The 18586-nt window shown below is 25.1% G+C and overlaps 1 protein-coding gene and 1 long non-coding RNA gene across 3 annotated transcripts in view; both read right to left on the reverse strand.

Moving 5' to 3' along the window:
- LOC136968821 (rhoGEF domain-containing protein gxcJ-like) overlaps positions 1-18586 on the reverse strand; it is a 51750-nt gene that overhangs the window by 23459 nt on the left and 9705 nt on the right. For both annotated transcript variants that reach the window (XM_067262864.1, XM_067262865.1), the window contains exons 2-3: positions 484-1796; positions 328-395 (exon numbers count right to left, since the gene is read on the reverse strand). In XM_067262864.1, the coding sequence (XP_067118965.1) occupies positions 328-395; positions 484-1796 (1381 nt within the window). The remainder of the gene's footprint in view (positions 1-327; positions 396-483; positions 1797-18586) is intronic.
- On the reverse strand, positions 1927-7155 carry LOC136968822 (uncharacterized). The gene is made up of 2 exons (XR_010879706.1): positions 6972-7155; positions 1927-2032 (listed from the first exon to the last, which is right to left on the reverse strand). It is a non-coding gene; the product is annotated as an uncharacterized lncRNA (long non-coding RNA).

Genomic DNA, 18586 nt, shown 5'->3' on the forward strand with positions numbered 1-18586 from the left:
ATTCTAATGGTAAAGTTATTATTTTATGAAAAATAAGAATTTTTTAAAGTTGTTTCCAGTCGCCAATCATAAAATTTCTACTTTTATTCTATTGAAATAATTGTTTTAGAAGTTATCTGACTACTGTATTTTAATCACAGAAAACTACTGAAATTTTATACAGATTGAAAGTTTTGCAGATTATCAAGAAAAGTTTAGAAACTACTGATCTGTCACATAAGATATATGAGAATATTATTGATTTAAAAAAATTATAAGTTGCATTTGAAAATTTTTTATATCTATAATTAAAGTTACATCTAAATTTCGATATTTTAAAATTCTTACCTAAAACTGTCTATTTGTATTTCTTCTAGGAACTGATTTAGACTAGTACGGCTGTATAAATCTTTCAGCTAGAAAATATTATAAATCCCACGATTAAAAAAAATCATTCAATTGATAAATTATAAATTATTTAATATTTTAAAAATATTAGCTGACCAATATGCGGATACTGTTTGCAGTTTCTTTATAATTTATGCTCTGTCGATTGAGAAATTCTGGCCTCCAATCTATTCCGTTGATGATTTTCATTACTCCAAACATTTTGGTTAATGGTGGTTCCGTTGTGGTTTCTTCTGTTGTTGTGGTTTCTTCTGTTGTTGTAGTTTCTTCTGTTACTGTTGTTTCTTGTAACAAAGTTGTTGATGTTTCGATTAACGTCGATGTTTCTACTTTCTCCGTTAAAGTTCTTGTAACGTTTTCTATCACTTCTTTAATGTTTTGGATTGTCTCAGTTACATTTAATATCGTTTCTGTGTTGTTTTCTGGAGGTATATATGTTGCTAATGTTGTGACATCGTTGATTAACGTTGGAACATTTTGTTCGGTAGACGTCACCGTTTCTAATGTGCTATTGTATACTTCTGAATCTGTAATAGTAACAGTACTATTAGAGGAAGCAGTAGTATCAATGACTGTTGTAACAATAAATGATTCCGTTTGATTTTCATTTCGAATAGTATTTTCGATTTCTTCTGTTTGTTCATCATCCTTATTAGCATTAGTAGCATTGTATGTATTGTTTTCAAACTTTTTTATTGACGAATTATCGTCTTCATTATTGACATATGAACTTGAATTATATAAATTTCGAGTTTGTTCAGTAAAATTTTGATTATTCTCCACTCGATGTAGAGCCTGTGTTACATTTTCATCATTATTTTCCATTAAATGAAACGATACAGAAACGGTAGCTTTTATTCCAACTCCAGTTATATTACCTTTACTGTATGAAGCGTTTAAACTTTGAACATCTGACTCGTGACTTTGAGATGTGTTAACGATGCTATTTTGACTAATTTCGTCATCGCCGAACTGACTTTGAAACTTTCCTGATTTATTTGGCGAATGAATAGAAATATTAAATGTTGAAACATTACTATGATTAAAATATGCTTCTGGATACTGTTTATAATGGGAATTAACACCGTTTTCAGTAAGTGAAATGTTTGATGTATCATTAGAGTTACTTAAATTTGTTTTGTGAATATGATCGTTACTGATGTTCGAATTGTTTGATTCGGTATCATTAACTGTCGAGTTTTTAAAGTGGAGAGAGTTCTGTAATGGAATCTGTAAAGTAATACTTATGTTTTGGTTGTCTGAAGCCGTCTGTAAAGTTTTATTTTCATTCGATAATATCGAAGAGTTCTGAAGAGTTTCATTGGTAAAGTAAATTTCTGTTACGTGACCGTCGACGTAGAGATGTTCTTTTATGGTAGAAAGATCGGGATGGTTTGTCCAGTTTCTTTCTATAAATAAGATAAAAAACACATGTAAAAAAAACAAGTTACAACATGGAGGAGGATAAAATATATTAATTGAAAAAAATTATAAAATAAAAAAGAGAAAGATATTATTAAACTGTTGCATTTAAATTGCATGTTTGATGTAAAGAAAACATTATTATTAGCCTTTTTCTCGTTCAGTATACTTAGAAGAAAATCTCCATGAAATCGATATAACGAAAGCGGAAAATTGAAATTTACTTTAGAAGATTGGAAAATTTCGATGATCAAGAAAATATTTTAAAATAAAAATAAAGTAATTTAAATAAAATGAGACATCTGTTCTAAAATAAATACATATAATTAATATAATTAAGCTATAAACAAAAATAATTTATTTCATTTTCCCAACTATTTAATTGATTATTTGAATAATATACAGTATACGAAAATAAATAATATATATATATATAAAATGAAGTATGTAAATAACAAATAAGATATAGAGGTAAATATATTTACACTGAACATATGAAAAACAGAATAGTAATAAATATCAAAATCAATATAGCAAAGAGACGTGGAAAACATCTTATAAGTATGACAATATAGGAGCATAGCAAAGGTTATGGATTGAAATAGGGGTAAAGAATGAAGTTGAAAGAAATTGGTCAAAGACAGATAACGAAGAAATAACAAGAGGAGAGAAAGTTTCATAAGACAGAACAAAAATGAGATGAAAATATATCAGCTTTCTGAAAGATAAAAAATTTGAACAGAGAAATCCTGGTATAAATGATGAGTTTATGAGGGGAAAACAGAGAATTCAATAAAATGCAATAGAAAGCCGAAGAATAATTTTGTGAATGTTTTGATAACTGTGACACAAATCAAGAAAAAGAAATGACAAAATCAAAGAAATATTTATCACAGCTGAAAGAAAAATCAATGAAGTTAATTAACTCTTTAATTGTTTTAATTTGTTCGTGTCACAAATAAAATGCCAATTTTTTCCCAGATAACTTCTGGATGTTTTTTTTCTTTGAATAAGGATAGTATTCGCTGGTGTATTAAACTATTCTGTTATTTATTTTAATATTTAAAGTAAAGTTTCTCTATCCATCCATTTTACCTGACGCAAAGACAGCTCCTAGGGTTAAGTTTTTCATTTTATTACGTAGTCAATAACCACTACTACTTCGTGGTGGCCTGTAGCGTATTTTCTTTTATTAGATCTGTTCGCGCTCAAAATGACATACATAAAACAGGACAATACTATACGAAAAGAAGTACTATCGGAGTACAGATAAAATTCGCAGTATGAATTCATTTTTTTACGACAATAAATGATAACACTTTTAAGAAATAAAAAAATGATGAAAGACAGAGCAATTTTATACATAATTCAATAAAATCCGCACGAAAAAATTTTAATGAATATGATTCGCAGATTTTAAATTATCTGGTTTACTATAACGTGATAGACTTACACTATTTTCATACTGAAATTACTTTTATTGAATTCATTTCTGTGTTATTAGCTAACATATTAAGCACACTCTTGATGAAATGTACGTCATCGTAAAACACAACTTGTAATTATTTCAGAGTCGAAAAATTTTGATATTCTAGTCGTTATCCGTGTTACAAAATAGAAAAATTACAACCAGCAGCTGTCCTCAGTCCAAGTAAATCGGATGAATGGAAAGAAAATCTTTTCTTTTTTTTTATCTTTATAAAAAGGAAAAAATCAAGTACATATAAGGGTACTTTTCTATTAGAGTTTCTAGGAACAATAAATTTTGGAATTATACAGATATCCAATACAACTTACCTACTTAAATCGATAGCAATGAAGAAAAACAAGTTGGTAATGTGAAAATAGTTCAGAGAAAGAGAGTATTGAATTTACTAGCAAAGTGAAATTGAAAATACAAAAAAAAAAAAAAAAAAAAATGTAACTGTCAATATTTAAACTGTCAATATAAAAAGTAGCTAAGAGAAAATTAGAAGAAAGAGTATAAACACTGTTATCAAAAAGGAATCAAAAACAAAAAAAAGTAAATATAAAACGAGTGATAAATTGTATCAATTTGAGATGTAGAAATTTGATACGAGTAAATAAAGTTTATAAAAATAAATAAGTAAGCAGAATATAATTTATATAAGAAAATTACAGGCATGCTAATTAATATTTATCTTGTAAAAATAATTCTATAGATAGGTTATATACTCATAAAATATTCTTATAAACTGCTTTAATTGAAACTAAAATGTTTTCAATAAAACGGTTAGAAACGTTACCATTAGAGCTATAACTAGACACATTTATAATCTAAGTATTGTATGGATTTTTTTTTGTTTAACCTAGTTAAGACATGTGAAAGTAGGATACGACAATAGAAGCTAAAACTAGAGCTATAATCAATTATATAGGAAGCATGATATGTAATTTAATAGGAAATTTAATCAAAGACGAAACACAAGCGAGCCATTATCTATTGGAAAAACATAAACCTACCAATGACAAGAGAATAAAGTAAATACGATACTAGAATAACAAAAAAGATACTAACATTAGCGTATATAATGGAATAAAAATATTTGTATTGATTCTAATGTATTACAATATTAATAGGTTAGTGTATTTATAACAAACAATCATATTTGAAGTAGACCACACCTGAAAAAATGACTTTAAAAGATGTTGAATCAATTTAAAGAGAGAAAAAGTGCTGAGTAAAAAAGTAAAGAACAAATCAAGAAAGTTAATGAAATGATCTGCTATGAAGCACATTAAAAATCGTTGAAAAAATGTAAGTATTGCAATGACAAGAAAACAAATTGAATATGATAACAAAAAAAGTACTAAATTAGTGTATCTGTTTAATGGAATAAAAGAATTGTATTTATTCTAACTTATTATAATATCAATAAGTTAGTGTATTTATATCATACAACATATCTGAAGAAATAAACTGTATAAATTAAAAGTTCTCACCTCTAAAAAAAGTAGTTTTTCAATTGAAAAAATTTAAACTAACCAAGAAATGTCGAGCAATATAGAAAAGAATAAACTGAGAAAGTTAGTGAGATGATCTACGAAACACATAATCAAAACATCATTAGCAACATCAATTAAATATGACATATTTTACACTCGTAATCAACATAGAAGCAATATTTTTAAGTAGTTTCAATAGCTTGGGCACTAATACAACAAACCATTTCAAAAATTAAAAAAAAAAAAAGATAACAAAAAGTAGAAATGTAGTGTAACTGTAGTAATTCTATTTTATTTTTTGTTAAAAAAATACAATATATAGGTTGTTCAAACGGAGTCTAATAGGTTAAAGAAAATTGAACAATCTTCGGAAGTTCAAAAATTTCTATAACACAATTATCTGATAGAAATACAGATTGAAAATACGAAAAAATGTCATTATAAATTAAATAAAATGTGAAATATTCTTATTTTTTTAAAAGAAATTTCAATAAAGCATACAGGTAATTATGAAAGCATCAAAAATTGATCATTTTAAAACCAGTATTTACGTTTAGAAACTAAAATATTCATTTCGTTTAATTGTTCCATTGTTGACCTAAACGTAAAAATTCAAATTCCGTTGAGTCCGCTTTACTTAATTTGAATTCGATCGAGTTAATCCCAAGAGAAGAAGAGAAAATAAAACTAGCACTATAGCTTTTCTATTAAAGTTTGAGCTAAGAAAAAAATCTTTGAATCTCTATTGATCATCATGTAAAATTTAAAATTTCCATTAATATTTTAAATTGTTATCCATTCTTGGACAAGATAAAGATTTATCTGATTCATTTTTAATTAATTAATTTTTAATAATACAATTTTAATGAATTTCGTCTTAAATCTCTTTAATAATAAACAAATTGAATCATTAAAAAACTGTTTTTGAAGTAAGTAAAGTGTTAAGAATATTAATGGTTCGTAAAATTTAAAATTTTATATAAATAGCGCAAGATTAAAAATATATATATAAGATAAAAAATAAATGAATATTATGTCCAACTGACTACAAATTACCTAAAGCATTTCTGTTCACGATATAAATGACAGTTCCTTAAACTCTTCTGACAGTTCGGAGATATAAATGACAGTTATTTAAATATTTCTATAAATTCAATAATGCTAAAAATACAGAAGTGACCGCTATCTGTATTTTCATAAATATCACACTATATTTTTTACATATGTTAAATAAATAAATAAAGAATTCTATATGTTTGGAAAAAAATATTAGCTTAACGTAGAGATGAATTTTAAAAAGTCAATTTTGTGTCGAAACTTTCTTCTTTGACAAGAAATTAATTAACATGTTTGAAAATTCTTCTTGTTATGCCTATTGTTGCCGGGGATACATGACGATATGAAAAATTTCTTATTCATTTATATGGACAGCGCTGTGAGGAAGATGGATATAGAAATGTCGTTGATCAAAGCCAACGTGCAATCCTTATTATATTGGATATTGAACTGATAAAGAATATGACAAACTTTTCTATTACGTGAATAATGCCTGAAAGAAAAACTGATATCGAGTCACCTTATACGACCATATAATTAGAAAGAAAAAGTCTTTTGTTAGATGAATTTTCTAGTAGGAGAAAGTGCCGTTTCCATATTTATTAAAGGATACTGTTACGAAGATTGTTCTTGTTAAGTGCATTAACTTGTTATCGCTAAGTAAAAACGGCTAACTTAACCAAAATGGATAAACAGATAATGTTTAACAAAATGGCTAAGCTAAATGGTTAATTTACTATATTACGAGAACTTTGTATAACACTAAATGAATAATTTTAAACTTGACATGATACTTAAATTTTTCAAATTGAGATTTATCACAATTAAAATCTAATCAGAATAATTAAGAAACTTTGCAATATTAAATTAGTATTTTAACAGAGTCGATGGTTTATGTATTGATTGGTTGAAATTTTGCTAATAACAAAACATGTATACTTATAAAGAAAACAAGCCAAACATATCTATAATTTTTGTCTTATTTATAATAATAGTTCGATATTGGATGGGACTTAAATGTACATCCTTCACTAGCTATATATATATATATATATATATTATTAGGAATTGATAATTTTGTTTTGTCTATAACTAAAGGATAGGTAAATAATATGAATACAAAACTTTATCAATCTTACTTTAATCAGTTTAATTTTATGGTCAGTTAATTTATGACAAATCCAGATGATTGCTCTCAAACATTTTCAATATACTGTACTAACTTTCATGCTGGAGCATGTAGTATATTGCAACTATTAATAAGTAAAGGAATTGGTATATTAAAAATAGGTTTATTCTGAAAATAAGTGCGATTAGGCATTGATTATTACATGTAACTTATTTAAGCCTACTTCGTAACATTTTAAAATAAGATTGACAATACTAAATAAATTTGACATCACGATAATTGTTTTGAGTAGTGTATATTTGCTACTTGATTATTGTCATATAAAATTTAGATTATTATTAATGAGAACGGGAAGAATTCGTGATTTTTCTCAAAAATCCTAATTACGCCAGTTCAATTTTTTTCTGCTGTTATTTTAGGTTTAATGTATCAAAGACGTGAAGAGATTAGAAAATAGTTAATTTAATGATTTAGTTCAATCAAAGTTTTGACTTTAAATAACAGTGATAGAAGTAAAAAAATCATCCATTAAGCATACATTTTTTATGGTAATACTTCTTGTGGTTTTCTTGTAAAACTACATTTTTTTTTTATTGCTTTGACTTATATAGTTTCAGATATATACGATAGAAACCGATAAAAGTTGTGAAATTGCAAAAATAGGAATAAAAGAGATCAAAAGAAAGAGATGGACAATAAAACAAAACATTTGACAGATAAAAACTAAAATAAAACAATAAAAAGTGCAGAAAAATAAATCACTTTTTAAGAAAAACTAACTACCAAAAAAACATAAAACAAAATGAAAATGTAACTAGCTAAAAAGACGAGAAGATTATGCGAGAAGTATTCTTGCTTGTAATCTTTTAGAAAATTGATGAGTTTTTGTAATTTATTTACTCCTTTAATTGCAACAAATAAAGCTGTATACATACAGCAAAACTCTAATTATTCGGACGTTGATTGGATCCCGGTTGTCTCCGGATTGTCCTCCGATTTTATTAAAAATAAATAGGCATGTATATGCATGAAAAGAAATTTTTTTATAAGCGTAGAAAATAAACTATATTCATTTATAGGCACTGTATATTTCCACATTTAATATTATATTTGCATATAATTAGGCATACACGTAATGTACTGTACATAACGAGGTGCTTGGACAGGAAAAAATGATTATTTTAAGAAAAATCCCAATTATCCGGATATTTCGCATATCCAGATGGCCCATGGTTCCAATTAATTCGGTAATTTACTATATTTTATATAATTTATACTGTATTTACATATAAATACATACACACATCTTTATCTATTTGTTGCAATTAAATATTATTATTACATGTATATGTATTATTATATTCAAGATATGTGCTCTATAAATAAACTTTTCTTAATTATAATTAGATTTAGATTTAAAATATGATAGGAAAAGTAGAATGTAATAGTTAGAATGTAACGACTTCTCATTCAACTTGATTAATTAAACTAACTTTTTTCTGATTCGAAAGTTATTCCTTTGATATATTTAGTGCAAAAACACAAACATTTTCAGTTACGCATTATAACAAAATTACAAAATCAAAATGTTAAAATCTTCTGCTAGATGCCAGCCAATATATCATAAATTTTCTGTTAGAGAAATTGTCTCTTTAACTAATAGAAATATTAATATTGCTATTAATTTCTATTGGCTTGCATCTATAATGCTAACAAGAAGTAGTATGTTGGCATCTTCACGCAAGTTTCGATAGGCGATAAATATGACAAGTTCCTTGGGAATTCTATTCAAGCCTTGTTAATGCTGTACAACGATTATCTGAGTGTTAATTACTCTCTGAGCTGTTTCGAAGAGATACTCCATAGTCTGTATTATAAGTATCAAACAGAAGCAATGCATTTTCTAGTCTGTAGCTCCGTTATGCATTGTTTAACAAAAATGTTTCTGTTTTTGCATTAAATAGATGATACGAGATAATTTTCTAATTGGAAAACAGAAGAGTTTGATTAGGCAAATTTAAAAGTTAAAAATAGTAACGTTGAAATCGTTACGTTTAGCCTATTTTATATCGTTACGTAAATCTGCAGCAATCAAAAGTAGATAATGCTTTTGAAGTTATTTTCTAAACCAGAAATTACTCTAGAAAACGTCTGAAATTATATTGCAAAATCCTATATAAATATATTATTTTCAAATAGACTTGTTATAACAGGAATTTTAAAATTGTATTTATTTTTTCTGGTTTTTATTGCATTATTTAATAAATTTTTGCATGCACATAAATTTGAGAATTAATTAAACATATACTTCGCATGTAACAAACTATGCAAATATTTTTGTGTAAAAGCTTACGCAATTTAAAATAAAGTTTTATGGCAATGTACTTGTTAGTAATGAAAAGGCGAACAGATTAAAACATTGATTAATTAAGGTTTTCAGACCGCCCTTTCTAAATACTGACATTACTTGGATGTAATTACCGAGGTAAGTTTACATCCCTAACCTGTAAAGTTACAATAAAAAACAAAATTGGATTCCTAGAATTTAGGTCTTTTATTTTTACTTAAATGCAAGCTTGACATCCGTTCAAATTTCATTTTAGAATCTGTACATCATCGTTTTTCAGGTTAGTTCATTCGTTTTTAGTTTTCTTAATCCATATAATGCCTATACATATGTATGTATGCATGTATATATATTTATATTATATATATATTATATATATTATACAATAGAAGTAGAGAATAACTATTCTAATTTACTACATTCTATAGAGAAACTAGTTTCTTTTAAGGTCATTTCTCCCTCTCATACTCTCATCTTTATACTATTAGCATGTTTATTGTTAGTTTCACAATAGTTCATCCCAATGGAAACGAAGAGATTACAGTAAGAATATAGATTGCAACTTTTCTATAGGAACCTATCGATCCGCTATAGCTTTATAAATAAATTTGGCATAATTTAAATCTTTATATTTTAAGCCGATTAGAAAAAAAAAATCAAAACAAAATCAGCTGATACATGTAGCAATTCCATCCTTCCTAAAACTTGACCTATATTTTTTTCTTCAAGGGTAACAACTAATTTTTACAGATGACATTCTTGCTGATGAACGTTGAAACTGTGATAGTGTAATCAAAATCAAAACATTTTACTGTATCAAAAATCATTGAAATGTGAAAAATGCTTCTGCTGCAGAAAATTGCAATGTTTGTTATTTTATTTTAATGCGATAGACTTTTATTAATAGCCCATTCTAAGGAGATAGGCAAGGTTTAAATTGTTAATAACAAAGAATTATAACCTATTCATACTTTATAGATAAAACATATTTTATTTATCAGTTCGCATTTTAAACTGATATTCAATGTCGTTCACGTTGCGATCCCTGTCGTCTGTGTCTTCGATACAACCTCGACAGGTTTTTCGAGTTTCACTTCTATCTAAAGAATGCGACTTGACACACATCAAGGAGCTCTCTTCAAAGCAATTTAATAAAAAAAACAGCAGTTTTAAAACTTTAAAAGTTTTAAATTTTTTGCAAAAAATTAAAAATTTTCAAGTTTTTCTATAAAAAATGTTATATTTGTCAATACTAACTGCTACTATTAATACACGCTTAAAGCCAATTGTTTAGTCATATAATCACATAAATTTTTTGAGATTTTAAATTTTTACAGGAAAGTATATATATATAAATTGATGCTAAATATGTATACACATATACCAAGATATTTTTCCTAGTTTTATAAATATATAAAATCAAAAATATTTGTAAAGTTATATAATTAAATATTAAATTTTCCAAATAGATAAAACACTGAAATGTAAATCTGAAATATAATTAATTTTTTAAATTAATTTTATTTTGAACATAAGAAAAGAAAAAAATAAATAAACGAGAAAAATAAAATAAATAAATAAATATTTGCATCCAATTATTTCAGAAAAAGTTTTGAAACTTTAATAAACTAAGGATTTTTTTTTTAAATATGAAAATTTATATAAAATGTTTTTCTAACAATCACTTGTTGAACCTATCACAATTTTATTTTAAATAAACAAACATGTAGAAAAGTATCTATTATTATAACGTGAGTAAATATAGCAGTCTACAGTATATATTACTTTCTAGGTTATTATTTTTTATTTTCTCTTTCGACAATAACTTTCATGACGACCAAAGTAATAAATATTTATTGTTTTTATTGATCGTTAGTTCTAAATATCTTTAGTTAAAATGTATATTATATAAAAGCAATGCATATTATATAAAAGCAAAATTAATGATACTTAAAAAAATATCTATATATAGGAATAGATAGTAAAGATCATTATTAAGGGGAAAAAACTTGAAGTAACAATTCGTATGTGTGAAAACTTATATAAATAGTAAAAACTTTGATTTTTTGCATCGTCAAATTCTACATTATGTTATTTTTATACGGATTAAACAAGCTAAATATAATAACTTGCAACTTTTATTGGTGCTTTTTTATCTTATAAACTCCCAAGTTTGAAAAAACCTGAACAATATTCATGAGGTTTTTCAAACTTAACAGTTTAGAAGATAAAAGTTTTTAAAAGAAGAAAAGGAAAGCTGCAGCTAGCATATAAGAAAGTAACTTTATATGTTTATTTTCTCCATTTGACATTCTCTTTACTTTTGATATGTTTTCTTGTATTTTTCCCCTTTTTTCGTTTGTCAAAGAAGTAACAATAAAACAAAAGAAAAAAAAAACTAATCTGTTTCTGAGACTTACATGACAGCAAATTCTTTCATAATTAATATAACTTATCAAGAGAAAGACAACAACTAAAGCTCCTTACCGACATAAACTATTCATATAAATAGTTTATGCTGTATATAAGCTCCAGATAACTATAAAATAAAATTTTTATGTTACTAGAAAATGTAGAAATCTAATTATTGTAATACGTACTCAAAAATTAAATAAATTTTATATAATGCGTTTTACTATTTTGTAAGAAAGAAAAAAAAAGAAATAAGATGCCTCTAGGTATCTAGATCAAATAATAGAAGTTTTTACAGAAATCTATAGATGAAAAGGAACTAAAAAATATATAACAAAAATGGTGTGTATATATATAAATTTCAATTTTGATATTTCAAGATTATGAAAAATATTTATTTCAATAAAAACTTCCTGTGAATAGAAGACATGCTTGATAATACATAGTAAAAGCACATTTTTTTTTTCTTTTACAAATCTATTCAAATTGAAAATGTTAATATAAATATACGGTAAATCCGCATTCAATATCCTACAGAATTTCTTCCTGTTTAAAAAATACGAATTTTCAAAAATTTTCACTGATAAAATTATCAAAGCTTCAAATAATTTTTAATAACTTTCTAGGTGAACAAATTGAAAATTCACTATTTTCTCATTTTTAAAATTTTCAAAACAAAATATTAAATATATTATATAAAATCAATTCTTAATTTATTACATTTATCATATTTATTTATTAGAGTGATGCTTCTTTTAAGAAAAATATTTATAAGTAATGAATAAGGAAAAACAAAACTTTTTTCAAAATTGAATTTCTTTTTCTTTTTTTTTAAATCTTTTATGGTGAAAATTTTATTGATAGAAAGAAAGAAATTTCTAAATATTATTTTTATATAACAATTTTAAAAAAATGTTGCTTTTTTATTTCTGAAGAATTTCTCTTTCAATATCTTCAGTTAGGAAACTATCAAAAATAATCTATGACCTATATGAATAAAATATGACTTTCAAACTGTAAGATAGCGCCTGTCAATCAAAATTAAATATTCTTTTATTTTCTTTAATGAATGCATTTAAGATGTTCGTTATTATTATTTTCATTTAATCCTAGCAGACTTTATTAATATAAACATGTTGATTCAAATAAAAATAAATGCAATTAACGATTCATATTATCATTTACATATTAGAGTTAAGGAAACTTTGCACAAGTTTAATATCGAACACAAAACAAAATAAATACTCATATTTATGACCAAAAAACTGATAAGACAACAATCATGTTTTTCCCATTAATTAATGTTTTAGAACTAACAAATCTAAATCAGTTATGCTTACTTTATACAATAAAGAAGGAAATTATATCGAACATATATATATTATCACATTTTAATCTAGTAAAAGAAAGAAACTAATATATTTCTTATCTGAAATATTTACAGTAACTTCTTGCAAATCCAGCTTATATCAAATAAGAATCACTTTCTTAGAAACGATATAATTTAAAAAGCTGTTAAATTCTTCTCTTATAGATCTTTTTCTACTTTTTAACTTTAAAACTGTAATTCAAGAGTAATGCCTCATGAAAATTACTAAAAAATAATATTAAAATCATTAACTATAACTACAGTTTCATGTTTATTAACTACAACATTTTACAATAATATAATGACAATTTATAGAAACAATTAAATATGTAAATATCCCATTAAATTCATTATTCACAGCAATTATTAATTAATAAAACATTAGACAAACTGCAATGATTAAATTTAGCTAAAGCACAAAGACAAAAAATAGTTTTCGTAATAAATAAAATAATTTTAATCGTTAAACTGCACGAAATTGAAAAGGGCGATAACGCTTTTCGTTAACGTCTAATCTATAGAAGTATAGGTCAGATGAATAAAGTTTGCGTGTAGAAAATAATTTTTTCTCTTTCCCTACTAAAAATTGCATTCTTATAAATTATACCGTATTAAAATTTACATATTTCACGAGAAAACTTCAATTTCATAATCAAATTTTTGCCAGTTTATTTTTCTAAAAAATGATCATATAGTATTTATATAACGTATAATTACAGTAAAGAAAATTTATTTAATTGTTTGGATAAATAAATAAATTATTTGTATACGTGTTTAGTACTTCACATGTAAAATTCGTATTTAAAATTAAAACTGCACTGTAGAAAAAATAGTGGTACTACAGTATTTATTTTCAAATCGATGCTGTACGCTTATATATTTCAATAAAAGAAGAAACGTAAACATTAAATTAAATACATTTTGCTCTAGGTCAATAATGCATTATGAAATAAGTATACTTTATTATTCTGTTTCAATACATTTGATATGATGCATATTTCCCCCTTCTACTAATTTCTTCCCACATATTTCTAGTTCAGATTAAGCTTACGTAAAAAACAAAAATGTGTATGATTATTAAAATAGGATTTATTTTTAATAAAACTAAAAACGAATAATAAGATTTAAATAAATTCATTAGAAATTATTTCAGAAAATTAATTTAGATTAATAATTTTCCAAATGATCAATATCTCTATTGTGATAGACAACGGGAAATATGCAGAGCGTAAAATGGTTAAATTTATGATATTAAATAAATTAAATTAATGTTAAAATCGTTTATAGTTAACAACAAGAAAGTAAATATTTAAAAAAATAATTAATTTTTGAATAGATAACAGAAATTCCTGTTTAGTTAAAATAATAGAGTATTCACGTTATAAAAATTCTAAATTGATTTAAAATAACAAGCATTATTCGCAGATTGCTTTAATTTCTTTCGAATCTATTAACACAGCCTATTTTCTGCCTATTTGATAGGTAATTAAGAAATAAATTCGTGTTAAATACTAATTAAGAACGAAATTAATTGTAGTATAAAATTAATTTATTACAATAAAGAAATGTTTTACTACAAGTCAAACAAATAAAACAAACCACGTTTGTGTTTTAAGCATCATTATAATCTGTAACGAGACGAGGAAAATAACGTTGATTGTGATTACATTATACTTATTAAAATTTATTCGAAAAAAAAAGAATGAAGTTAATTATAAATCATTCTGAATATAAAAGCATAAAACTTAATGAAAAAGCCATAAAAAAGTGTAATAAATGTTATTAATCATTCTGTAAATGTTCATTTTATGATTTTCGGTAGAAGCCAGTTCGAATTTCGGTATTATACAGTGAAACCTGTCCTAGACGGAACCTGAATAAAACGGAAACTTGCCTGCACGGGAAAACTCTACTTCCTGTGTTTAAAAAAACCTGTTTAAAACGGAAACGTGCCAAACCGGAAAAAATATTCCGATTTACACAGGTTTTACTGTATTAATTTCCAATGAACAATTCTCCCGATTCGTTAAACGCAAACACCATTAAACAGATATTTAATTGAGTAACGTGTAAATATTTTAATTAGGAAATTAATGAAGTGTAGTGTGTTTAAATAAACATTCGTGGAAAAAAAAATCGAATTGTATACTTCTTATTACTCATTAATTAACAAGAAATATAAAATTCAACTCGTCAATACAAAAAACAAGTAATTAAATTCTTTTAGTTAGGCCTAAATATTTAGGCCTAACTAAATGATAGTTAGGCCTAATTATAATTTCAAGTTAGGCTTATTTCCTTTTTGTTTTTGAATTGTTTATTTTGTACCTGGTTGAAATCGATTTAATTTTATAATATATTTGAATTATATAAATGTCGATTTATATAAACCAAATATATTTATCGGACTTACCGTTTTAAGTTAGTCAACAAAAAAATTTTCAGATCGATTTGATCAAGCGATGATCGATAATGCAAACAATGCGTTGTTATGACAACGTAAACATTCGCGAAACGTAGAAGCAAAGCAGACGACTGAATTTTGAAATAATAATAATAATTTTATTATTTTTAATTTACACTAAAATGTATTAATAATTCGAATTTGATTAGAATTAATAATTTTAAAAAATGCGAAATTTCAGTAAAATTTAACACAATATTCGATCGAAAGTAAAAATTATTTTTAATTTTTTTTAATATATTCATTTTAGAAACTTTAAATTATTAATTCATATTATATAGAAATTATTAAAAAAGTTATTTTTATGCATTAATAGTAATTTGTATTATTTAATAATAAGACTCAATTGAAAAATCGTCTTTGACGTTTTCATAAATATTAGAAATTATTATTCATGTAACTTTGCTTTTGAAATTTAGAGGGAAAAAAAATAAATTTAATTTTTATAAAAATCACATTTTTATCGATTTTAATTATTATATTGTATGTATAATTGATTCTTAATATAACTTCGGGATTAAACAAGAAAAAGTGATTATATCTTTCTTAAAAAAAAAAAATTAAACATCTTTCAAGATGTTTAATTTTTGGAAAGGGATAAAGGGAAAAGAAAATCGATCGTGCGTTTAATTTAATTTTTATCATCGTATGACAACTTCAATACAATCAATCGAAGTCAAACTTTTTTTTATATATATGCTAATTATTCGATAATTATTAAAAATTATAATTAATAATTATATTTAATAAAATAAGAGCTATTATTAATAATATGTTTAACAAATTAAATAACATTTATTTAAATTTTTTATTTATTTAGATTTATCTAAAATTTTTTTTCTGGCAACATCAAACGAGATACTTTTAAGTAATGTTGCCAACTCTCAGAGCACTTCAAAAAGCAATAAATACTTGAATGTTGGAATAAGTGGTGACTGCCAAGGTAACTCTGATTATAATATTTAATATTAAAAAAAAATCTGGAAGATAAGAACCGATAATTTTTTCTTACATTTTAATATGTTTAAGTGAACATGTAATTTTTTTTCGTTACCATAATGACGTCATTTGGCTTCTATTTTTACTTCATCGTATTTAATTATTATCTGAATTTGGAACATTATCTGCGCAATTACTATATATATTTAATTCAATATTTCTATTTTCGCATTAGATTGAATTTTTCGCTAGATAAAAAAAAATGTATATCAGAACAGGGGGCCGACCCGTAATGGGGTCAATTAGCGCTGGTGAAGAATTGCAAACGTAAGAAAAGAACTTAAGAAATATACACATATATAAGAATTCAAACCCTTAAAAATATTCATTTTTAATGACTGGAACCCACGGGCAATATCAGAACACATTATAAGATTTTAGATTAAATTCGAACCCAACGAGGTATCTCGATTTCCTTCTCGGCTTTATAATCAAAATGAATTATAGAATTATATTCATCGCATAATTCATTTTAATATAATTCGTACTTAATATCAATCGGTCATAGTCTAGTTTTAATGTTAATAACGTGCGTTTAAATCGAATTCGATCATCGATATGTTTTTTTTTTACATTATATTTATCATCAAAACCGGAAAATTGATTTTTTTTTATTAGGTAATTGGCTTGCAAATTTAGTTATTATTTCATTAATATCAAATTTGTAAGCTTTTCAAGATAAATTTTTTATTACAAAAGGTATTTATTCAAGCATGCAACCTTATTTATTAATATATACATTTTTTATGGTCTTGTTTCCGCTCATGTAATTATACTTAATTATATCAAAGAATAAGAGTAAAATCAAATTATCTAAAGCTAATATATACAATTTTTTATTTTCTTATAAAATAAGGAAAATATTTTAATAATTTTCCAAGAAATATTCATTTTTCTTGACTTAGAAAATGTGAAATACAAACAATCTTTAACTGTCCTAATATAAAATTCAAATTGGATTCTATTTACAATGTAAATAAACAATTTTACATTAGCATAATTCTTTCATTTGAAACTTCATTTACATCGTAATAATTTCATAAATATCCTTGGATTTTAGAAGCTAAAGATTAGTTTAATTAAAAGTCCGAATGTCAAATTATCTGTATTAAAACGTTGATGTAAATTTAATTAAAATTGTTAAATAAAATTTTCAATGAAAATTGTTTTAATTTAAAAATAAAAGGTGTAAACCAATTAGATTTATAATAAATTAAATTAAATTCATATAATTGGGATAATAAATCAACAGTTCGTTATGTCAAAATTTTATGATAATACCTTCATTTTAATTACTTTATCTATTTAATTTTAAAGAGATTTAATAATTTTAACAGCATTTTGAATGGATATACCCGGAAAAAATCATCATATAATTTTTATAATAATTTTTCATGTTTAAAAATTAATAAATTGTTGTATAAATACAACTGTAAAACGAATTAATTAATCACTCAATTTTCTGTCCTTTTTAAAATTTTATTGAACCCTTTTTGCCCTGTGGGCACTAAGGAAGCCATTTTTTGAGCAAGTTTATTATGGGTTCGGCCCATGCCCACAACGGGAGGCCAGTGGTGAGGGAACGGGCCCTACATATCCCGACGAACTATGCCCAAAAAACTCTTGGGGTTTGGAATTCTTCACATTCAGATTCGAGCCCGGTTCCTCCTTAACTGCTTGGCCATCCTCCCGTCTAACTATTCAATTTAGTTGAAGGTGATACAATAGTAGGTATACGGGAATAGAAAAGGTTAAAACGTCGGCTTACCGCTCTGGAAGACCCGAAAACTAATTTGGACAGGTCGTAAAACCCCAGAAATTTTTTCGGGCAGTCTGTTTCGGATATGTCGAGCCCCGTCTCGCACTACCCCGACCATCCTGTTGTGAGCCTAGCCGAACCCAGAATGGGCAAGTTAAAAAGCCCTCTTAGTGTCCACAATATTTATACACACACACACACACACACACACACACACACTATATATATATATATATACATAATTACAGTTAGATATTATAGATATATTTATATAG

This window comes from Centruroides vittatus, unplaced genomic scaffold, assembly GCF_030686945.1.
Source record: "Centruroides vittatus isolate TY-2023 unplaced genomic scaffold, ASM3068694v2 contig_1620, whole genome shotgun sequence".
NCBI lineage: Eukaryota > Metazoa > Arthropoda > Arachnida > Scorpiones > Buthidae > Centruroides > Centruroides vittatus.